At 35.0% G+C, this 21,519-nt stretch overlaps 1 protein-coding gene across 7 annotated transcripts in view; it reads right to left on the bottom strand.

The window, feature by feature from the left end:
* SUGCT (succinyl-CoA:glutarate-CoA transferase) overlaps positions 1-21,519 on the bottom strand; it is a 769,056-nt gene that overhangs the window by 377,297 nt on the left and 370,240 nt on the right. For all 7 annotated transcript variants that reach the window (XM_037837131.1, XM_037837129.1, XM_037837134.1 and 4 more), the window contains one exon: positions 16,678-16,780. In XM_037837131.1, coding sequence (XP_037693059.1) covers positions 16,678-16,780 — 103 coding nt within the window. The remainder of the gene's footprint in view (positions 1-16,677; positions 16,781-21,519) is intronic.

The raw sequence follows: 21,519 nt of genomic DNA, 5'->3' as shown, positions 1-21,519 counted from the left end.
TATAACAGAAGCGGCTGGAGAGAGAGGCCAATTGGAATCCACAGAATGAGACATCCTATCCACCTGATTATTAAAATCCTCCTCTGCTGAATCACCATCTGGTGAACATTCACATAGAACAGAAATATCTTCATGTTTTTTGCCCACTCAGAAAGGTCTAGCCACATACCTCTCCCCCAGATCTCTTTGGTAACAATTTCCCAATCATGTTCCTTCCAAGTCCATGACCATCCAGCCAAACCATTAGCCATAGACCATGAATCGATATACAAGCTCAACTCCAGCTATTTCTCCAAGCAAACAAAATGAACAACCAGGTGCACTGCTTAAAGTTCTGCCCACTCAGACTATTCCTCTCCACCACTGTCCTTAGGGATATTCCAGAAAGGGACTGAAGTACTATAGCCATCCAATTTCAGGTGGTGCCTGTATATCACGCAAAACTGTCTGTAAACCAGACCTGAATGTCCTCTTCCTCAGTTAACTGATAGTAAGGAACTCCCCATGGGCCCTTGGCTGCAAGCTTGGAAAGAGACAGTAATGTGGCAGGAGTGTGGGCCATGGGCATTTGGGCCACTGCCTTGTGTAACTTGCTTGTGCCTTCAGGGCCTACTCGAGCCTGATCTCATATATACCATTTCCATTTGATGATGGAGTGTTGATGTACACATTCAACTTTATGACTTGGTGGGCTAGAAAATACCCAGTTCATGATAGCTCAGATCTCATGGTAACTTAGTAGAACATGGATATGCATTCAGTCTCTAGCAAGGCCCAGTAACAGGCCAAAAGCAGTTTCTCAAAAAGGAGAGTGGTTATCTGCAAAGGATGACAGGACTTTGCTCCTAAATCCTAAGAGTCTGTGCTGAGATTCTCCTTTAAGGGTCCGTCAAAGGCACCAGACAAAATCTGAAACTAGCACCACTGAATCTGCTCAATGGTACAGTCCAAGTGGCAGAGCAGCTTGTACACAGCCAGGTCTGTTGCAGAGCCTCTTGTTCCAAACCTCATGCAAAACTAGCAGCCTTTTAGGTCACTCAGTAAATGGGTTAGAGTAGAACACTCAAATGAGGAATGTGTTGCTCCCAAATCCAAAGAGGCAAACTAGGTGCTTTGCCTCTTTTTTGGTTGTAGAAGGACAGCTTATCCTTCACCTTAGAAAGGTTATCTCAATATGCCCCACACCACTGGACACCAAAACTGTTCAAACTTCCAAAAACTTGAAGAACAGGGAACACTCCCTAAATCATTCTATAAGGCCAACATTACCCTAACACCAAAGCCAACCAAGAGAACACAAAAAAGAAAATTACCAACCAATTACCCTTATGAATATAGGTGAAAAATACTCAACAAAATACTAGCACACTGAATCCAACAGCACATTAAAAGAATTATACATCAAAACCAAATGAGATTCATCCCAGGTATGCCAGGGTAGTAAAACATGAGAAAAGCAATTAATGTAATTTGCCACATTAACAGAATGAAGGACATATAAACCACATGGTCATCTCCATTGATGCAGAAAAGACATTTGACCAAATCCACTACCGTTTCTTCATAAAAGCACCTTGAAAAGTAGAAATAGAAGGAAACATCTTCAACATGTTAAAAAGCATATAAGAAAAATGCATAGCTAACATCATACTCAATAACAAAAGAACGAAAACTTTCCCTCTAAGATCAGGAACAAGAAAAGAATACTCACTATTACCACAGTTATTCAGCATTACACTGGCAGTACTAGACAGAATAATTAGGCAAGAAAAAAGACACAAAAGGCATTCAAATTTCAAAAGAAGTGAAACTTTCCCTATCCACAGATGGCATGATCCTATATAGAAAATTCTGAAAAATCCACAATGAAGCTACTAGAGTTAATAAGCAGATTCAGCAAAGTACTAGGGTACAAGACCAACATGCAAAAATCACCTGTGCTTCTTTATGCTAGTAATGAACAATCTGAAGAGGAAATCAAGAAAAAACTCCATTTACAATTGCAATTGAAAGGATCAAATACCAAGGAATAAATTTAACCAAGGATGTATAAAGCACCAATATATGGAAAATTACAAGATTGATAAAAGAAATCGAAGCCCTAAATAAATGCAATGGTAGTCCATGTTAATGTGTTGGAAGACAAAAAAGTGTTAAGATGTCAAATCTACCCAAAGCAATGCATAGATTCAAAGCAACCCCAACTGAAACTCCAACAGCCTCTTTTGCAGAAGTGGAAAAATCCAATCACTGAATTTATATGGAATGGCATGGGACCCGAATAGCCAAAACTACCTTGAAAAAGAAGAACAAGTTGGAGGACTCACACTTCCTGATTTTAAAACTTATTACAAAGCTACAGTAATCAAAAAAGCATGTTATTGGCACAAGGACAGACATACAGACCAATAAAATTAAAATAGGTATTCAGAATAAACCCTCACACCTATGGATAAATGATTTTTGACAAGTGTGCCAGTCTACCACATGGGGGAAGAATAGTCTCTTCAACAAATTAAGCTGGGAAAATTGAATACACATAGCAAAATAATGAAGGTGGACCCTTACCTCACACTATATTAATAATTAACACAAAATGTGTTAAAGACCAAAATATAAGAACCAGAACTATAAAAATCCTAGGAGAAACACACACAGGGAAGTATCTTCAAGGCCTTGTGTTAGGAAATGGATGCTTAAACTGTACACCAAAAGTATAGGAGAATAAAAGAAAAAATAGATAAAGGAGACTTCATCAAAATTAAAATCTTTTTTGCACCAAAGTACTTCATCATAAAAGTAAAAAGACAACCAACACAGTGGGAGAAAATATTTGACAACCACATATCTGATAAGTGTTAAATACCCAGATTATATAAAGAAATCCTACAGTGCAATAACAAAAAGACAAAGATTCCAATTATGAATAGGCAAAAGATGTGAAATGACATTTCTCCAAAGAATATATACAAATGGCCAAAACCATATGAAAAGATGCCCAATATCATTAGCCATTAGGGAAATGGAAAGCAAAACTATGATATACCATTTCACATCTACTACTACTACTAAAAAAATGGAAAATAAGTGTGGGAGTGAACATGGAGAAACGGGAAAACTCATTAATTGTTGGTGGGAATTTAAAATGGTGCAGCCACTCTGAAAAACAGTTTTGTGGTTCCTCGGAAAGTTAAGTATAAAATTACCATGTGATCCAGAAATTTCACTTCTAGGTATATACCCAAAATAGTGAAAGCAGGGAATTGAACAGCTGTTTTTACACCAATGTTCACAGAGGTATTATTTGCAACTGCCGAAAGATGGAAGCTATCCATGAGTCCACCAACAGATGAATGGATAAACTATGGTATATACATGCAATGCAATCTTATTGAACAGTAAAAAGAAAAGGGAAAGGGGGAAGAAAGAATATTTGAGGAAATAATGACCAAAATTTCCCAACACTTATGAAAGACATAAATATGCATGTCCAAGAAGTGCAGCATACTCCAAACAAAATAAATCCTAGCAGACCTAGGCCAAGACACATACAAATCAGAATGTCAAGTGACAAGCATAAAGAGAGAATTCTAAAAACAAGAGAAAAGCAGTTTGTCACATTCAAGAGTTCAGCAATAAGACTAAGTGCAGATTTCTCATCAGAAACCATGGAGGTAAGAAGGCAGTGGTGTGACACATTTAAGGTACTGGAAGAGAAAACCTGTCAACCAGGAATTCTTTATCCAGCAAAACTGTCCTTCAAAGGTAAGGAAGGGTTTAAAGTATTCACAGATAAGCAAAAACTGAGTTTGTCAACAAGAGACCTGCCCTACAAGAAAAACTAAAGGGAGTTCTACAGGCTGAAAGGAAAAGACAGGAAAAAGAGGCTTGGAGGAGAGTGCAAAAATGAAGACTATCAGTAAGGGTAACGAAAAAGGTAAAAAGAGAGACAAAAATAAGATATGACATATAAAAATCAAAGGATAATATGGTTGAAGTAAGTACTGCCTTTACATTAATTGCACTGAATGTTATTGGATTAACTTCCCCAATACAAAGACACAGATTAGCAGAATGGATAAGAAAGTATGATCAATCTACATGCTATCTACAAGAGACTCATCCAACAGCACAAAAAAATTGCAAATGGAAGGCTGGAAAAAGATATTCCTTGTAAACAGTAACCAAAAAAGGTGAGGTAGCTATACTAATATCAGACAAAATAGACTTTAAATGCAAAACTGTTAAAAACTCAAAAAAGTACACTATATATTAATAAAAGGGGCAAACAACCAAGAAGAAATAACAATCATAAGTATTCATCCACTTAACCAGGGTGCCCCAAAATACATGAGGCAAACACTGGCAATACTGAAGGGAAAAGTAGACATCTCTACAATAATAGTTGCGGACTTCAATACACCACTCTTATCAACAGATAGAAAATCTAGAAAGATCTGTAAGAAACAGAGAACTTGAATAATATGATAAATTATCTAGACCTAACAGATATATACAGAAAATTTTACCCCAAAACAGCAGGATATATATTCTTCTCAAGTGCTCATGGGTCATCTTCCAGTATAGACTACATGTTGGGTCCCAAAACAAGTCTCAATAAATTTAAAAACATTGAAATTATAAAGACTATTTTTTCTGACTATAAGGGAATGAAGCTGGAAATCAGTAACAGGTAGAAAACTGGAAAATTCAGTAATATATGGAAATTAAATAATACACTCTTAAACAGTCAGTAGGTCAAAGAAGAAACTGCAAGGGAAATCAGTAAATATCTCAAGATGACTGAAAATGAGAAAAAAAAAAAAAAACAGTATCAAAACTTATGGGATGGAGTGAAGGCAGTGCTGACAGGGAAATGTATATCCCTAAACACCCACTTTACAAAGGACAAAAGAGCTAAAATCAAAGCCCTAACTGCATACCTGCAGGAACTAGAAAAAAGAACAGCAAACTAACCCCAAAGTAAGCAGAAGGAAAGAACTAATGAACATTAGAGCAGACATAATGAAATTGAGAATTTAAAAAAAAAAAAAATAGAATCAACAAAACCAAAAGTTGGTTCTTTCTGAGGATGAATAAAATTGGCAAACCCTTAACCAGACTGACAAAGAAAAAAATGAGAAGATGTAAATAAAATCAGAAATGAGGGAAGACATTAATATTGACCCCACAGAAATAATAAGGATCATAAGAGGATTCTGTGAACAACTCCATGCTGACAAATTAGACAAACTAGATAAAATGGAAAAATTCCTAGAAACACACACCTACACTGACTCTAGAAGAAATAGAAGACTGCAACATATCAGTCAAAAGTAAAGAGGTTGAATCAGTCATCAACAACCTTCCAACAAAGAAAAGCCCAGAACCAGATGGCTTCCCAGGGGAATTCCACCAATCATTCTAAGAAGAATTAATACCAATCCTGTTCAAATGCCTCCAAAAAACTAAAGAGGAGGAACACCACCTAACTTGTACCATAAAGCCAACTGTACTCTAATAACAAAGCCAGGTAAAGATCCTACAAAAAAAAAAAAAAAAAAAAAAAAAAAAAGAAAGAAAGAAAAAGAAAAAAGAAAATTTCAGACCACTTTCTCTAATGAATATAAATGTATGTGACACAAATATCTAGGAATAAATCTTATTAAGGATATAAAGGACTTACAGAGGACTACAAAACATTACTAAAAGAAACCAAAGAAGACCAAAATACCTAAATAAATGGAAGGACATTCTGTGTTCAAGGACTGAAAGACTAAATATCATTAAGACATCAATTCTACCCAAATTGATTTACAGATTCAATGCAATCCAATCAAAATTCCAACAGCCTACTTTGCAGAAATGGAAAAGCCATTATCACGTTATTTGAAAGGGTAAGGGACCCCAAATAGCCAAAACATCTTGAAAAAAAAAAAAAAAAATGAAGTTGGAGGAGTCACACGTCCTGACTTTAAAGCATACTACAAAGCTACAGTGGTCAAAACAGCATGGTACCAGCAAAAAGACAAAAAGATAGGTATATTCTTTCAATGATTGTATAGTATGTGAATATATTCCAGTAAAATTGCATTTAAAAAGATAGACATATGAACCAATGGAATCAAATTGAGAGTTCAGAAATAGACCTTCATATCTAGGCCAATTGATACTTGACAAGGCTGCCAAGTCCAATCAACTGGGAAAGAATAGTCTCTTCAACAAACGGTGCTGGGAGAACCGGATATCCACTTGAAAAAGAATGAAGGTCGACCCGTATCTCACATCCATATACAAAAATTAACTAAAAATGGATCAAAGGCTTAAATATAAGAACCAGGACCACAAAACTCCTGAAACAAAATGTAGGGAAGCGTCTTCAAGATCTTGCAATAGGCAATGGTTTCTTAGACTTTATACCCAAAGCACAAGCAATGAAAGAAACATAAAGATAAATGGGACCTCCTCAAAATTAAAAACTTCTGTGTTTCAAAGGACTTTGTCACAAAAAATGAAAAGACAACCTACTCAATGGGAGAAAATATTTGAAAACTACATGTCCAATAAGGGTTTAATATCCAGAATATATAAAGAAATCTTACAACTCATCAATAAGAAGACAAACAATCCAACTAAAAAATGGGCAAAAGACTTAAATGGTCATTTATTCAAAGAGGAAATATAAAAGGCTAAAAACCACATGAAATGATGCTCAGCATTACTATCTATCAGGGAAATGCAAATCAAAACCATAGTGAGATACCATTTCATACCCAGTAGAATGGCTTCTGTTTAAAATAGAAAAAACAGAAAATAAAATTTTAGAGAGGATATGGAAAAATAGGAACACTTGTTATTGTTGGTAGGAATGTGAAATGGTACAGCCACTGTTCAAAACAAATTTTGCAATTCCTTAAAATGTTAAGTACAGAGTTATCATATGACTTGACAATCCCACATCTAGGTTTAGACTGAAATGAATTGAAAGCAGGGACTTGAACAGCTATTCACACACCAATGTTCTTAGTGGCTTTTTTCACAGTTGCCAAAAGATAGAAGCAGTGCAAATGTCCATCACCAGATGAACAGATAAACAAAATGTGGTGTATACACATATGTATAAATACACATGCATTCAGCTATAAAAAGGAGTGAAGTTTTGATACATGCTACAGTTTGAAAGACACTTGAAGACATTTGAGTGAAATAAGCCCTACACAAAAGGATAAATACTGTATGAGCTCACTTATATGAAGTAATTTGACCACGCAAATTCAAGAGTCAAAATGAGAATACAGGTTACCAGGGATCAGGCTGAGGTAAAGGAAGTGATGCCTAATTGGTACAAAGCATGTTTGCAGAGATGGAAAAGTTTTGGTAATTGATGATAGTGATGGTAGCACAACACTGTGAATGTAATTAACACCACAGAATTGTATATTTGAATGTGGTTCATGGGGGAAATTTTAGGTTGTATATATGTTACCAGAATAAGAAATTTTTAAAAAACCATTAAAAAAAAATCATTGGTGTGAATTCCCTGTTAACAATTGTTCAGTTCAGTACTGTACCAGTTTGGATGTATTATGCCCCCCAAATGCCATGTTCTTTGATGCAATCTTGTGGGGGCAAATGTATTATTGTTGATTAGGTTGGAACCTATTGATTGAGTGTTTCCATGGAGATGTGACTCAATCAACTGTGGGCAAGACCTTTGATTGGATAATTTCCATGGAGGTGTTACCCCACCCATTCAGGGTGGGTCTGAATTAAATCATTGGAGCCATATAAACGAGCTTCAGCAAAGAGAGAGCAACTAAGAGTGACATTTTGGAGGAGCCGCAGCTAAGAGAGGACAAAACACTCCAAGAGCAACATTTTGGAGGACGCCATTTTGAAACATAAGCCGGGAGCAAGCAGATGCCAGCCACGAACCTTCCAAGCTAACAGAGGTTTCCTGGACACCAATGGCCATCCATCAGTGAAGGTACCCCCTTACCTTGGACACTTTATGGCCTTAAGACTGTAACTTTGTAACCAAATAAATCCCCTTTATAAAAGCCAATCCATTTCTGGTGTTTTGCAAAACAGCAGCATTAGCAAACCAGAACAAGTACTATCAACAAAACTACTAAAATGTATTTTATACATGCAAATAATTGTAAAGAAATAGTTCATAAAAACATGTTTTCATTTGGATAAATTGTATGAAACCATAATATGCAGAATTTGCTTCTGTTCTAAATATTCCAAAATAACTAGAATTCATTTTAACTTCATAGTTAAAAAAATATTTTAGCTATGGTAATGATTTTAATCTTTTTTTTCCTGATTACAACATTAGTATATGATCATTTTAAAGAATATGAAGGTTCTGCAAAATTGTGATCATAAAATATACACAATTTTGTATGTTGTTTTTTTCCATCATAAATGAACATTTTTCCATATCATTCTTCAAAAACATGATAAAGGCTGTATATTGTTCCACTGCACTGATAGACTTGAAATTATTTCACCAATATGTCTGTTGTTAGACATTTAGCTTGTTTTCAACTTTTGGCTAATATGTTCAAAATGCAGAATTTTATATAAAAAGCTTTTGCTCCACTTAGGTTTAGTTCAATAGGAGTATAAGAGCATGAATACTTACTGGTTCATGAACCAGTAAATATGAATATGAACCATTTAATGAACTTGATCCACAATGTCAAATTGTTTTCCATAAAGTTTGTAACCAGCAATGTATAATATTGATCACCTGTCCTCTAGTTTCCTAGTTAGAGCAATATCTATATACATACGTGTGTGTGCATGCACATGTGCACAAGTATGTGAAATATGCACACATATGTTTTTCAGTTTTTTGCAAGAAAAATTAATTGTTGCATTAAAATTTTGTATGTTTATTGGTCATTTGGATTTCTTGTTTCTTTTAAAGTTTCTTCTTGGGTCTTTCTTCTATTTTTCTTTTTGAGATTAGTGTTTTCTATTGTTGATAAAAACTTAATGTGTTCAGGTGACAAAAAATGTCATTCCTATTTGTTACAAGACTTTTATATTGCTCTGTAAAATAACATTTGATTTTTATCATAATGATTTTATTATACAGACTTTCAATTTTGCCAGCCAAATCTATTAAATTATTTTCTATGTGGTATCTTTTATTTTTTTTTATCTTAAAAAGCCTTTCCTTTTCTTAAAATCTGACCAATTTTCACTAATATTTTCTTTTAGTTAAAATAGCACTTTCATTGTCTGCAATAAATATAAAACATCTATAATTTATCTGGGACAAAAGTATGAATATAATTCTAAAAGAAATATAATTTCCCCTGTATCAAATAGATGATCTACCTTTCCCCTCTTTGTCAAGCGATTTTTATCACATACCAAATATATATGCATGTTTATGAGTTTTCTTTTATGTTTTTATGTTCCATTGATCTAGCTTTCTCTTATGTTCAGTTTTAATTATTGTGGCTTCAAAATATATTTTATCATATGTGATAAATACATGATATCCGATAAAATGCATGCTTCGCTCTCATTATCATTATTTTGAACCATACAAAATATTTGCTATTCTTGTCCATATATTCATCCAGAAAACATTAAAAAATAATTTTCTAAAAAATTTGAGAAAATTATCTGTTTGGGGTTTTGATTCCAGTTCCATTAGGGCTATAAATAATCAGGGAATAACTGATATCTTCCCAGCATGAACAACTATATCTCTATTTATTCAAGGCTTCTTATGGCTCTTAAGTTTTATTGTTTTCTCTGTGTAGGTCTTGCATCTTTCTTTTCATCCCTCTCAGGAACAGCAAGGCTGAAAACCCTAAAATCTGATAATACTTATACCAGAAAAGATGACTGATAATTTAGCACATTTTCATTTTTTTACTAAAAAAATCATTTGTTTACTAAAAGCTTTTTCCTTCTAACCTACAAAAAGTTGAAGTGCATATAGAAATCAACACTAATTTAAATTACTGCAAAAAAGAATGGGCCATAGAATACATTGTTATTATGTAATCAAAACAAGACTTTTACAAGATGAAAATCATGCCTACCAATCAGGTACTGTGAAGATGTTAAACTAATGTGTTTAATTTAGTTGTAGGGTGAACAATGAAATTTAAAATAATTTAAAAAGTCGGCAAAACCTGAAGAAAAAGGCAAAGAAAAAATTCTCAAATATTTTTAAAATTGGCTAGACCCATGCTATCCAACATCATAGCTACTGGTCACATGTGAACACTTGAAATGTGGCCAGTCCAAACTGAGATGTGCTGAAAGTATAGACACAATGGATTTCAAAGACTTAGCAGAAAAATGTAAAATACCTCAATAGTCTTTTAAAGTGTTAATTACATGAATTATATTCTGGATATATTGGGTTAAATAAAATATAGTATTAAAATCAATTTCCCCATTTCTTTTTCCTTTTTTTAATGTGGACAATAGATTTGAAATTACATATGTGGCTTGCATTACATTTTTATTGGACAGGACTGGGCTAACCTGTTTTCTAAAGTTACCTGGTACTGATTACACTTCATTTTGGGTGTCAGAGCAACCTTGATAAATATTAATTAGCCCTTCTTGATTTTAGTCTTTGCACTATTTAAAAAAATAAATTACGCCTTTGGCTTGAAAGTTCAAGACTAGGTAAAAGCCAATGATTATACTATTATCTCCACTGAAATATTTTGGGAATGTTTGGAAAATAAAAGGTATACATGTGGAGCTTGAGGAGTAAGCTGTGCACAAGAGGTGGAGGGGGAAGTAAAAGACTTTTGAAGGAACCTTTGGGTGGTCTCACTTCACAATTTCAAAATCACTAAAGAGTAAAAGCTGAAACTCTCCATTATCTTCCTCTTAACTGAGAAAGAATTTAGTAATCTGATAAACATCTACAAAGGTTATTTAAAAGCATTAAGACTTCTTTTGTAAAGTTCATGATTAAGACATTTTGCAACTGTTTGATTTTAAATTTTTGTTAATTGGAAATTTCATAATGCTTTACGCCTACTATTTCTTGCTACTTTAAATACCCAGGCAATTTGCATGTAACTCTTGTGACACTGAACTACCTTGAACTAGACTGTGTATTCTCCTTGAATGTTTGATAGGTTTCATCTTTGTTGTCTGTATTCAGTGATTTCCATAAGCAATTGCCCTTGCCAAATACCTACACAGGACCATAGATATGGCAGGCAATCAATTACTAGTTGCTGAATGAATAAGTGAATGGGTGAATACCTGATTATGGTCTGCTTTGCCTTGACCCAGGCCTCTCACCTTGCGGTGAAAAGATCAAAATAGAGGTGGCTTTTTTTTCACCTTTAATATAAATTCTGCAATCTTATATACACTAATGAATCAGATAATGTTCAAAGTATTCAAGTTGGACATCTAAATATATAGTTGCAATAAATATAAATGTATATATTATATATATATATAAATAGTTCAAAGAAATTATTGCCATTCAAAATGCACCCAAATTTCTTAGATACAGAAAAATAAAAAACAAATGACATAAAATGCCAGTAATGTTATATGTCCTTAATTTTTATTTTACATTTCAGTGAATTTCCTCTTAAATAATAACCCATGAGGTTTTTGCATTAGCATTTTTCTCAATTCAACAAAATAAAATTGGATAGTATTGCTTTGTATTTTATGTTTTAATACGAAATTGAAGTCCAATTTTTATTTCATCTAAGTATGAAATACATTATTTCTTCCAAAATAATAGAGAATATACCCAGGTATCATAAAACAAAGACACACAATATATATGAATTTGTACATCATCTAAAGTATACCATGATACTCAGAGATGTATGTAAAATTTATTTTTTTTTCTCCTTTGTCTGCTGGGAATTATTAAATGTTTTGCCTCAGATCTTCATAACTGTTTTCCAGTTATAGAAAACATTGTAGGTATTTTCCAGCAGTATTAGAGAAAAGGATATAATTTTGCTTGACTTGAATAACCCTCAGACAGACATGAAACTTCATTTCAAGAAGTATTAACTAAAGTCATTTAAAAGGTGATCTTTAAAATATATCAATAGTTTGGGGTGGGACTTGAAAAATTTTGTATTTTGGGGGTGTTTCTGACTATATGAAAAACTGAAAGCTTTTTTTTTCCAGTTCTTCAAATATTTTGCCAGAATATGCTAAATTTAAATCACTGAGAGAATATGAGTGAGTCTAGAGATTAATAAAACCTCAAACTTCAGAGGCTTCCGCAAATGAAATGAAAACAACAGATAATTTCCAGTCATCAAATATTTCAATACTTCACTCTATTTGTTTCTATGACATAGTTATGCCATACGAAAGACTTCCTAAAGGAGTTGTAATGGCCTTCTGGGACAGGAAGAATAGGGTTTCTGTGGAAAATGTTAAATTAATTTTGATGGTGATGCAAAGTTAAGGAAGGGTTGTTAAGGGATGGCTTGCTGCCACAGGGTGGGGTTTTGTTTTGGTATCCTTTTAGAGCCTGCAGGTGTTTGGCACCAGTTAAAATTAGGGCCAGCTGGGATATTTCAGCTATGCTATTTCCCTCCCAATAGTTCTCAGAAGTGATGCTTTAGGGTGATGTCTTACACCTGATGTCTTCAACTTGTGCGGTACAAATGTGAGTATTCTGTTAAATAACACCAGTTTTGTGATACCTTTTGCCCTCTCTTCCCCATTCTAGGTCATGGCATCAAGGACAAAGGAAAAATACTAATCAGAGTTCCTGTCATTCATATGCATATAGATGTGTGTGTGTGTGTGTGTATGTATTTAGCAATTCATTTAATGATGGTGAAACACTAGAATCTCCAAATATACAATCTTAAATGAAATACTTAATTTCTTTTGATTTTCATGGTAGATGATGCTTTTGAACACCCTCTTGGTGAGAGCCATACCTATTTTTGCAGGAATTTGAATAGTTTCTATTAAAAGCTGCATTTTCTTTTAAGTTTGTTTGAGTTGGAAAACCTCAAACCACAATATATTTCATGCACATGTTCCCAAGGGTATGTTAAATAGGACCATACTGAGGTCATCTAGTAAGTTTTCAAAACTTTTTAAGAATTCCTTTAATGTACTGCACAATCTTGGTCTGATTAAAAAAACATGTATGTTAAGAAAGCACTTGGAAACATGACTGACTATTAACATCTATATGCAGATAATCTGTATTATACCTTTATAATGCACAGAGCTTTCCACAGACACTTTGTAATTGAGGGATAAAAACAATAAAACTACCACTTCAAGAGTTTTGGATCAAAACTTCTCAGAACTATCAGGAAACGCGGACCAAACCCCCATCGTATAGTTGATTGACTTAAAAGTGGATGCCTATAGTATAATTTCAACTGTGCAAAGGTCTGTAGCATATAATCAGAGGATAAAAATTAGACAACTTTCCATCCATCCATCTGTTGTTTCAGTTGAGCAAAAACTCAACTTTTCTCAGAACATGAGACTATGATTGAAATTCATTAGGTTAGAGATAGTTTCTACCATCCAGCAAATTTTTACTGTCTATAAGTTCAAACCACAGATTAAATGTAAAGGGTCCATTCATATGCAAGCCCACAGAAAATTTGTTCCCGTTATTTGATGATTCTAATCCTTTTTTCATTTTTTATTTGTTGGTTGCACATACCCCTTTTCACTTCATCAAGGTCCCACTTCCTGTGCCATGTTCCAGGCCTTGTACTTCACCCAAAGCAATTTTCTGGGGAGCTAGCAGCTGTGCTGGCCCAACACACATGAAGAGCTGGGCCACGGGCGCCAGCGGTGTGTTCCCACATCTGAACAGAAGTGGCCAGTTCCATGTACCCAGGGCCAAAAAACTCTGGAGCTCGTCAAGCAAAAACAAAGGACACCTTACACAGAAATCATACTTACAAAAAGCTTTCATGAAAAATGGGAAATAAAAGGATTTTCAGCAAGCAGAAGGGATGAATGGTTGAGAACTTGGCACAGAGTTCATAAATGCATAAAAGGATATTAGAGCTTGATTTTAAGTTAATGATCCCCATATCTGCAACTACAGTGGATTCAGGTTCTGAACAAGACTTCGCCTCTGTCCACTAAACAAAGATGAGTGAAAGAAGGTGCTTGCTAGCGAAAACACAGCCATCATAATCACACAGCTACCACTGTGCACTGAGCTCTTACCATCTGGCAGTCCCTGTCCTGTGCCCTTGACATACATTATCTCATCTAACAACAATATAGAGAGATAAGGTCCTATTTCACCACTTTGCAGTTAAGGAAAGTGAAGACCAGAAAATTTATAAAACTGCCCAAGAATTTTGACGCCATGGTCTTAACCATTTTGTTATGCTTAGTCCCCTGAGATGCGTAACAGTTTCTGCTTACAATTGCCACGGTCATCTTTGCGTACTTTTAAAATGTAATAGTACTACATTGCTCTCTAATCTTTCTAGAAATCCAGATAAATTTTATACATGCATTTTGGTATTTAAATTCCAAAGAAGAATGAAATTCATATGAAAGAGAACTACTTCACTCTTGCTATTAGGGTAAAATGGTCAATAATTACCACTGTTTATGATTAGGTATTTCCGACGCTAGAACTATAACAATTAGATTCCACTTTTCTGGTGAGTAAGAATGCCACTTGCAGAGAATTTGGGGATAATAGGAAAAGCTGGCATCGTGGCTTAGGCAGTATCAATCTTCTTCACTTAAAAAGTGAGCTGACTTTTTCACTCTAATTATTATTCTTGTTATTTTTGTGTGTGTGCTAATGAAGGTGACAGGGATTGATTTAGGTGATGAATGTACAACTATGTAATGGTACTGTAAACAATCGAAAGTACAATTTGTTTTGTATGACTGCGTGGTATGTGAATATATCTCAATAAAATGATGATTTAAAAAAAAAAAAAAAAAAAAAAAAAAAAGTGAGCTGAATAGTAAAAATATTCCACAGATCAACAATAGAAACTTCTTGTTGGGTCCAAAAGAGAGTAGATGCAAAAATTAAAATAATTAAGCTGAGCTATAAGGGAAAAGTAGGTATGCAAATCCTAATTACCCTATATTCACTCTGAACCAGTCTATAAAGTGAACAGTCTTAAGGTGCTGTGTGGGACCTAGGATCCTTGTCCATCAAAGCCTAAAAAATAGGTAACTTGAGAATATGCTTAACGACCTAAAATACTGTTCTTTGCTTTGGTGCCTTTATCTCTGATGAAACTCAGGTGGAGCAACAGAAATATTGGTGGAAAAGCTCTCAGGAAACATCTCCAGAGGAATGTGCCCTCAAATTGAGTTAAACATGAAGTCCTACATGTTTCTGTACCACTTTTAAGCATAGAAATCTGAAGAGAGAGAAGCAATAGTAAAACCCATCTGTTCTCCCTGAACAAGTTTGGCCTCACTCAAAGTTATGAAGTGAGAAAGTCAGCCTGGCTGGTCTACATTCGCGGTGTGCACACCACAGGAACACCCAGGCGCTCATCCACTGATGTTGTGGGATCCCTTTCCGATGAACTGACCCAGTCCACATCGAACGGGCCCCTTTATCTCTAATACTCATTGACCGTCATTTTATTATGGACGAAGCCTTGCCATAACCACAGTCTTGGCAGAAAGTAACACAAAGCAAAATTCCTGAATTCATTCATTTGTTCCCAATAAATATTGTAGCCATTAAAATAAACACATTTGAATTGTCTTTTAAACAGACACTCATGTAAGATAAAGGAACCAGAGTTAAAGAGATAGACTGTTTTTCAACAATATTCTCCTCCCTCAAAAAGCTATATCCCATTTTCAATAACTCACTTCCAATAAAAATCTGCCACTAGGTAAATGAGAAGAATCCAAAAAAGCTACAATTTCAAAATGTTAAAAACTGAGAAGATACATGAATAATGATAGTGAAAGCTTCACAGAAAAACAGTTCAGCCTTTTGGGGTTAATAAGGTTATATGTGAATCAGAGAAAAGGTAAATTACTTGTAGTGATCTTGACTGAAGTAATAAAATCAAAACAGTATTTTGACGTCACAAAAACAGTCATCTGAACAATGTTATAGAAGGAATATTTCTTCAGATGACTCTTCTTCCCAGACCCCAAGAAGGAAGCTGTTAAGCAATTTACAGCACGAATCTCTCTTCAAGCATAATTTATTCTTCTTAAATAACACACAGTAATCCAAGAATTTAAAAGCCTCATTTGCAGAATTAACTATGAATTGCTTTCTACATTTTAAAATAGCCATATGATCATATGTTTACCATAACTGCAAAGGTTCTCGTATTTCTTTCTACAAAGAGTCACCCCTAAGCACCTGACCCCAAACTCTCATTTGTCAATATTTTTGTTTTTCAGGAAAAACAAAGGCCCTGACCTCTGAAACTTCAAGTAGTAGCTGATGAGGAAAAATGCTACATCTGATAGACACAAAAAGTGTTTGTACACAGCCAGTTCTAAACTCGGATTCTCATTTCAGGTCCATAAACAGCTTTTACCTAACAATAAAAAGTAAAGTCACGTTATTTGACTTTAGCTTAATATCAGTGGCTAACGTACATTTATATGAATCAATCTGGATAGGAAAAAGAGGCATATTCTTGCTTTGTTAGTCACAATGTAGAAACACCTCAAAATACAAACCTGGGGTTCTGCAAATACATTCTTCATGCTGTTGATTGGACCATACGGGATCCCACTGCCTTCAAAGAGACACAACCATTTTGTGGTCACCTCTTCTGCAAACCTAGAAGAGACAAAAAAGGATACGTTTTTTTACACTATAAGACTATACTGCAACCACTTTCCTCATGTGGCTCTCTTCCTAAGCAACTGATAATGACAAAAGTGTACTTGTTAGGCTTTCTTTATTCCCATTCTTGATAGAATGTTGTCTGTATGAAATGGCTCAAGTGGCCCTGTAGTGGGAAGAGCTGTCACCTAGGTCCCATTGTTTGATAACCATCATTAGAGACACAATTCCTTCTATTTCCATACAGGGAGTCCCTTGGAGAAGAGAGATTGTGTGAAAAAATGGTATTGAGTTTCAAACGTGGTATTGAGCACTTTATGAATATAATCATAATAATATTCTCTGCAATTTTGAGCATGATGTACCAGTCATTGTGCAAAGTGATTATTAGGTCTCAGGTACGGATAGAATATCAAGTTAGGGTAGCCAGTGAAATACTAAACTATTCCTCAAGAATAAACAAAACATAAACAAGCCAATGTAGCTGTTTTTAAAGAACACTATGTGTTTTAGGTCCATTATATTTAAAGCACATTAGAATTAACAGCCACAACCATTGTCCTAAAAACAACCTTAGCTACTTATTTATTTGTACTATGATTTATAAATCAGAACAACTCTAGGCATGCAAAGACTGATATCTCAGTTTAGCCAACAAAACTTAAATGCATCCAAGTCCTTTACCTCTTTAAAAAAAAAAAACAAACTATAATTTAAAATTGGATTTCACGGACTTAAAAGCTCATTTTGTTTCCTTTATTTCTTCATTTTTTCTAGGAGGTCTTTAGGAAAGGGGAACTAATTCATTAGTGAGATTTACTGTTCTTTCTTTCTTCTCTGTTAAGCTAGTGAACACTGATGCAAAATCTTGGATCCTCAGAGAAAACTCAACAATAATAGTTTCTAAACTGTGAAGAACTTGAGAAGTGTCAACAGCAAACTATTTTTAGTTAATTACTCATCTAGGAAACCAAAGCATTCACTAAAATAGATTATTGCCATCAGGTAAAATGCTTCAATAATTTGGAAGAAATATAGTAAAAATATTCAGTGTTCATGAACTTCTATTCAGTTCTTTGGTACATAAGGTAGAATTTCTCCTAGCTCTTCAGAAACTATAAGGAGATTACATTAGAGAAATGCACTCTTCCATCATTTTCCCCAAAAAAGGGGGGGGGGGGTAAAAACAGTAACAGTACTTTGAGGATGACTCTCCGATTGCCATCTAACAGGTAAAAATAAAATAAAGAAAAAAGAGAAAAGGTTTGAATTAATGTATTTTCTAAAGGATACATTCTCTATGAATAACGATGTTCAATCATAATTTTTAAAGTAAGGATCTGGTAAAATTTTTTAATGAAATTAATATTACGTTTCTCTAGGAATGTACTTAAGTCTAATCATTCATCTGCTTATTCTACAACCATTTAGTTAGCGCCTACTACAAACCAGGCACTGATTCCCATCTTCGCTTTTATCTCCAATATGATTGATGCAGATATTTCATTATACATTTTAATCACAGTCTAATAATGTTAACTATCCCTATTTAGCAAAGATATAAATACTTCCTCTCTAAATATAAACAATTCCTTCAAGGGAACACCAAGATGCAAGATTAAATGTCTTGCTTCTAATCAATTCTTCCCTTTGGCATTGTCTTCTCAATGACTGTTAAAGTCATCTCCTGGCCAAGACTTGCAAGATACATATAGATATGTATCACCAGAAGGTCATAAGCTGAAAGAATAAGAGATACTTTGGCCCTGGAGCCTCTTCAACCAGGGTGTCAATTATTTAAGTTTCACAGAGTGTTACAATGGTTAGTCAGTGAGTTTATCACCACTGGACTCACCCAAGTGGCCTGAAAGATCACGTCAATATCCAAAAAGCCCATGGGCTGCTTGCTCGTCAACAGAAAACTCAGGGGAATAGTTAAAGTTTTAGTATTTATATAAGCTTTTCACCACTGGACAAAAGAGAGGGATTTATTTAATGTTATGGAAAACAACAGATGCACTTAGGAAATGAGACAGGGGATGTGGGGAGAGAGGCAGCGTCTGGAGCTACAGGGTGACCACTGTTTGTGTATCTGTGTGGGTGTGGGTGTGGGAAGCGTTCAGAAATGCCATAAACTCAATCAGTCAGAGACGGAACATCACCGCATTCCACAGCTCCCAGAGGATGCATCCATCATTTTCTTCAGAAAATCTATCTCTTGATCTAAATCTGATGTGGAATCCTTTCCTTTATCTACGTGGAAAAGCTGTAAGTACATGTTTTTATTAACCACAAAAATTCTGCTAAAAAAAAAATTGAAAGAGCTGATCTAAACCCTCAGGGTAAAAGAATCCTGAAGATAAGACAAGAAGGACTTCCTTAGATCCAGTTTAGGAAGCCTCGGGGCTAGAGCCTCCACTGGGAAGTTATTCAGAGACTAAACAATTCAGTCTTAATTGTAAACTTATTAAATCCACCCATATATCTAATTCTAGATTTTTGTTGAATTCAGTTGAGGCCAAGAATTGTATTGTTAATGAGAGAGTACCACTTAGGTAGATAAAACACTGCTGCTTAAGGATGGACTTGAGTTTAAACTTCCTAACATCAAAATTGAACTTAAAAAGATTCTGGCCAAGGAGGTGGGAATTGGAAATACTACAACATTAGTAATAGCTAAATGTCAGGCATTAAGTCAAGTATTTAGTTTATATTTGTCAATTTTATCCTCACAACCACACTATAAGGTAAGCATTATCTTCATTTATCAACAGGAAATTACATTTCAGAGAAATTAAATAACTTGCTGAAATTCATATCATTTTTAAGGCCACATCTGAACCTATCGTGAGCATTATATATGGGTCACAGATAGCTAAAAAGGAGGGTGTGTGAAACTCTGTGTCTTTTGCACTAAGACGCTTCTTGCCTTCCATCCTATATATTTCTCTATACATTCATACTCACTCATTCATACCTGTTGCCTTCATCAAGAGTTTGTTCTGTGCCAGTCACGGAGATTGCAACAATAAAGAAGACACAGTCCCTGCTTTGACAGATAAAGTTCAACGGAGAGCACAGTTCTGGAGACAGATGAATTATGGATCAGGATGCCGTGACAAAGATAGGAATGAACTGCTTGCAGTTGAAGCAACCAAAGAGGGAGACCTGAACTCTACATGGGGAGTCAGAAAAGGTTTCATAAAGGAGTAGACACTTGAATCAGGTGTTGAAGGAGTAAGAATTTTCCATGTGAAAGATGAGAGAAAGGCTTTTCCAGGAAGAGTCAGCGAAGTGTGCAAAGACTTGCCCTTGAGAGAATCTGAGATCTCCTGTGCCCCAACTGGAAGGAGGTGAAATGGGAGAGTGAGTGAGAGTGTAAAGCACCTTGTCTGCTATGCTAAAGAGGTGTGACTTCCACTGGCAACCAGAAAGCAAGTGAGGACATTAAGGAGGGGACTGGCAATCAGATACCTTCTCTAAAAGATAACTCTGATAGAGAGAATGGAATAATGTAGAGGCAACTACAGATAAAGAAACTAGATAGGAGGCAACATACCACCCCCTACCCTCTCTCTGGTGCATCAATATCTTCCACACTGTTGCCAATTATAAATGAGTTCCCATTTGAAAAAAAATTTTTTGATATCCCTACCCCTTTTAGTTACCATCCTATTTATGTGTTTCCATTCCATTCCATCACTAATGTTTGAGCCTATGACATCTGCCTTGGTGATCAACACCTTTTCTTATCAGATCTCCAAGGGTCTACAGTGACCCTGTCAAATCCAATATTCTTTTCATAGTCCTCATCTTGTCTACTCTCTCTGCAGTATTTGATGCTGTTGACTACCCTATTTTTAGGTTCTGTGTCAGTATACTTTCTTGGCTTTCTTAATCCTGTTTGGCCCTTTCTGTTTCTTTTGTCAGTTCTTCTGCCTTTATCTTCCAGTCCTAAGAATCTTTGTTCTTTCTTTTCCTCTCTTAAGTAATCCTGTCATCTCTATCCAGATGACACCCAAATCTGTATTCCAGTTCTGTTCTTTCACCAGTTCCCATTTTCTAATTACCATCAATATTTCCACTCAGATGTCCTATCATCACCATAAACACATGCTCATAGATGACTTTATGATTTCCATTCCCCCTTGCCTGAACTCACACACTTGGCTAAATCCGGAGTCCTTCTTTTTCATCATTTCTTGTAATATAATATAATTGTTCTATAGAATTGAATTTTCAGAGGTAAGGTTTTTTCCTCTCCATTCTCCCTGTTACTATCACAGTTCAGGCTCTTGACCCTTCACACCTGGACTATGGCAATGGTCAATAAAAAATTTCTTGTCTCTAATTTTCTCCCTTCCAGAAGATCACCAATTTTAGATATGTCTCAAATCTGTCCAGTTGTCTCCCTCTCCAGGATCACTATCTTCTCTCACACTAGTGAAATGGCATATTCCTTGACTGTTACATCCCCAGAACTTGGAACATGGTTGGCACTGAATAAAGATTTGCTGAATGAATGAATATATGACTATTTAGGAAGAATTAACAGGGTCTCAATCATGTTAGCTTGAATTAGTATGGTGAATTATTTTCTCCTAAAACCTTGTTGAGACTAAGTTTAATTAGTTACAGAGGCTGGAAGAAAGTAGAAAATTTGAAGCCCTTAGAGAGGCTAGAGAGGTTTAAATGTGATATCACAGCATCTCCTCTTCTTCTTCTATACTTGA

This window comes from Choloepus didactylus, chromosome 5 (genome assembly GCF_015220235.1).
Source record: "Choloepus didactylus isolate mChoDid1 chromosome 5, mChoDid1.pri, whole genome shotgun sequence".
In the NCBI taxonomy this organism is placed as follows: domain Eukaryota; kingdom Metazoa; phylum Chordata; class Mammalia; order Pilosa; family Megalonychidae; genus Choloepus; species Choloepus didactylus.
The sequence above is the reverse complement of the archived record's forward strand: the minus strand, read 5'-3'. Positions and strand labels throughout refer to the sequence as shown.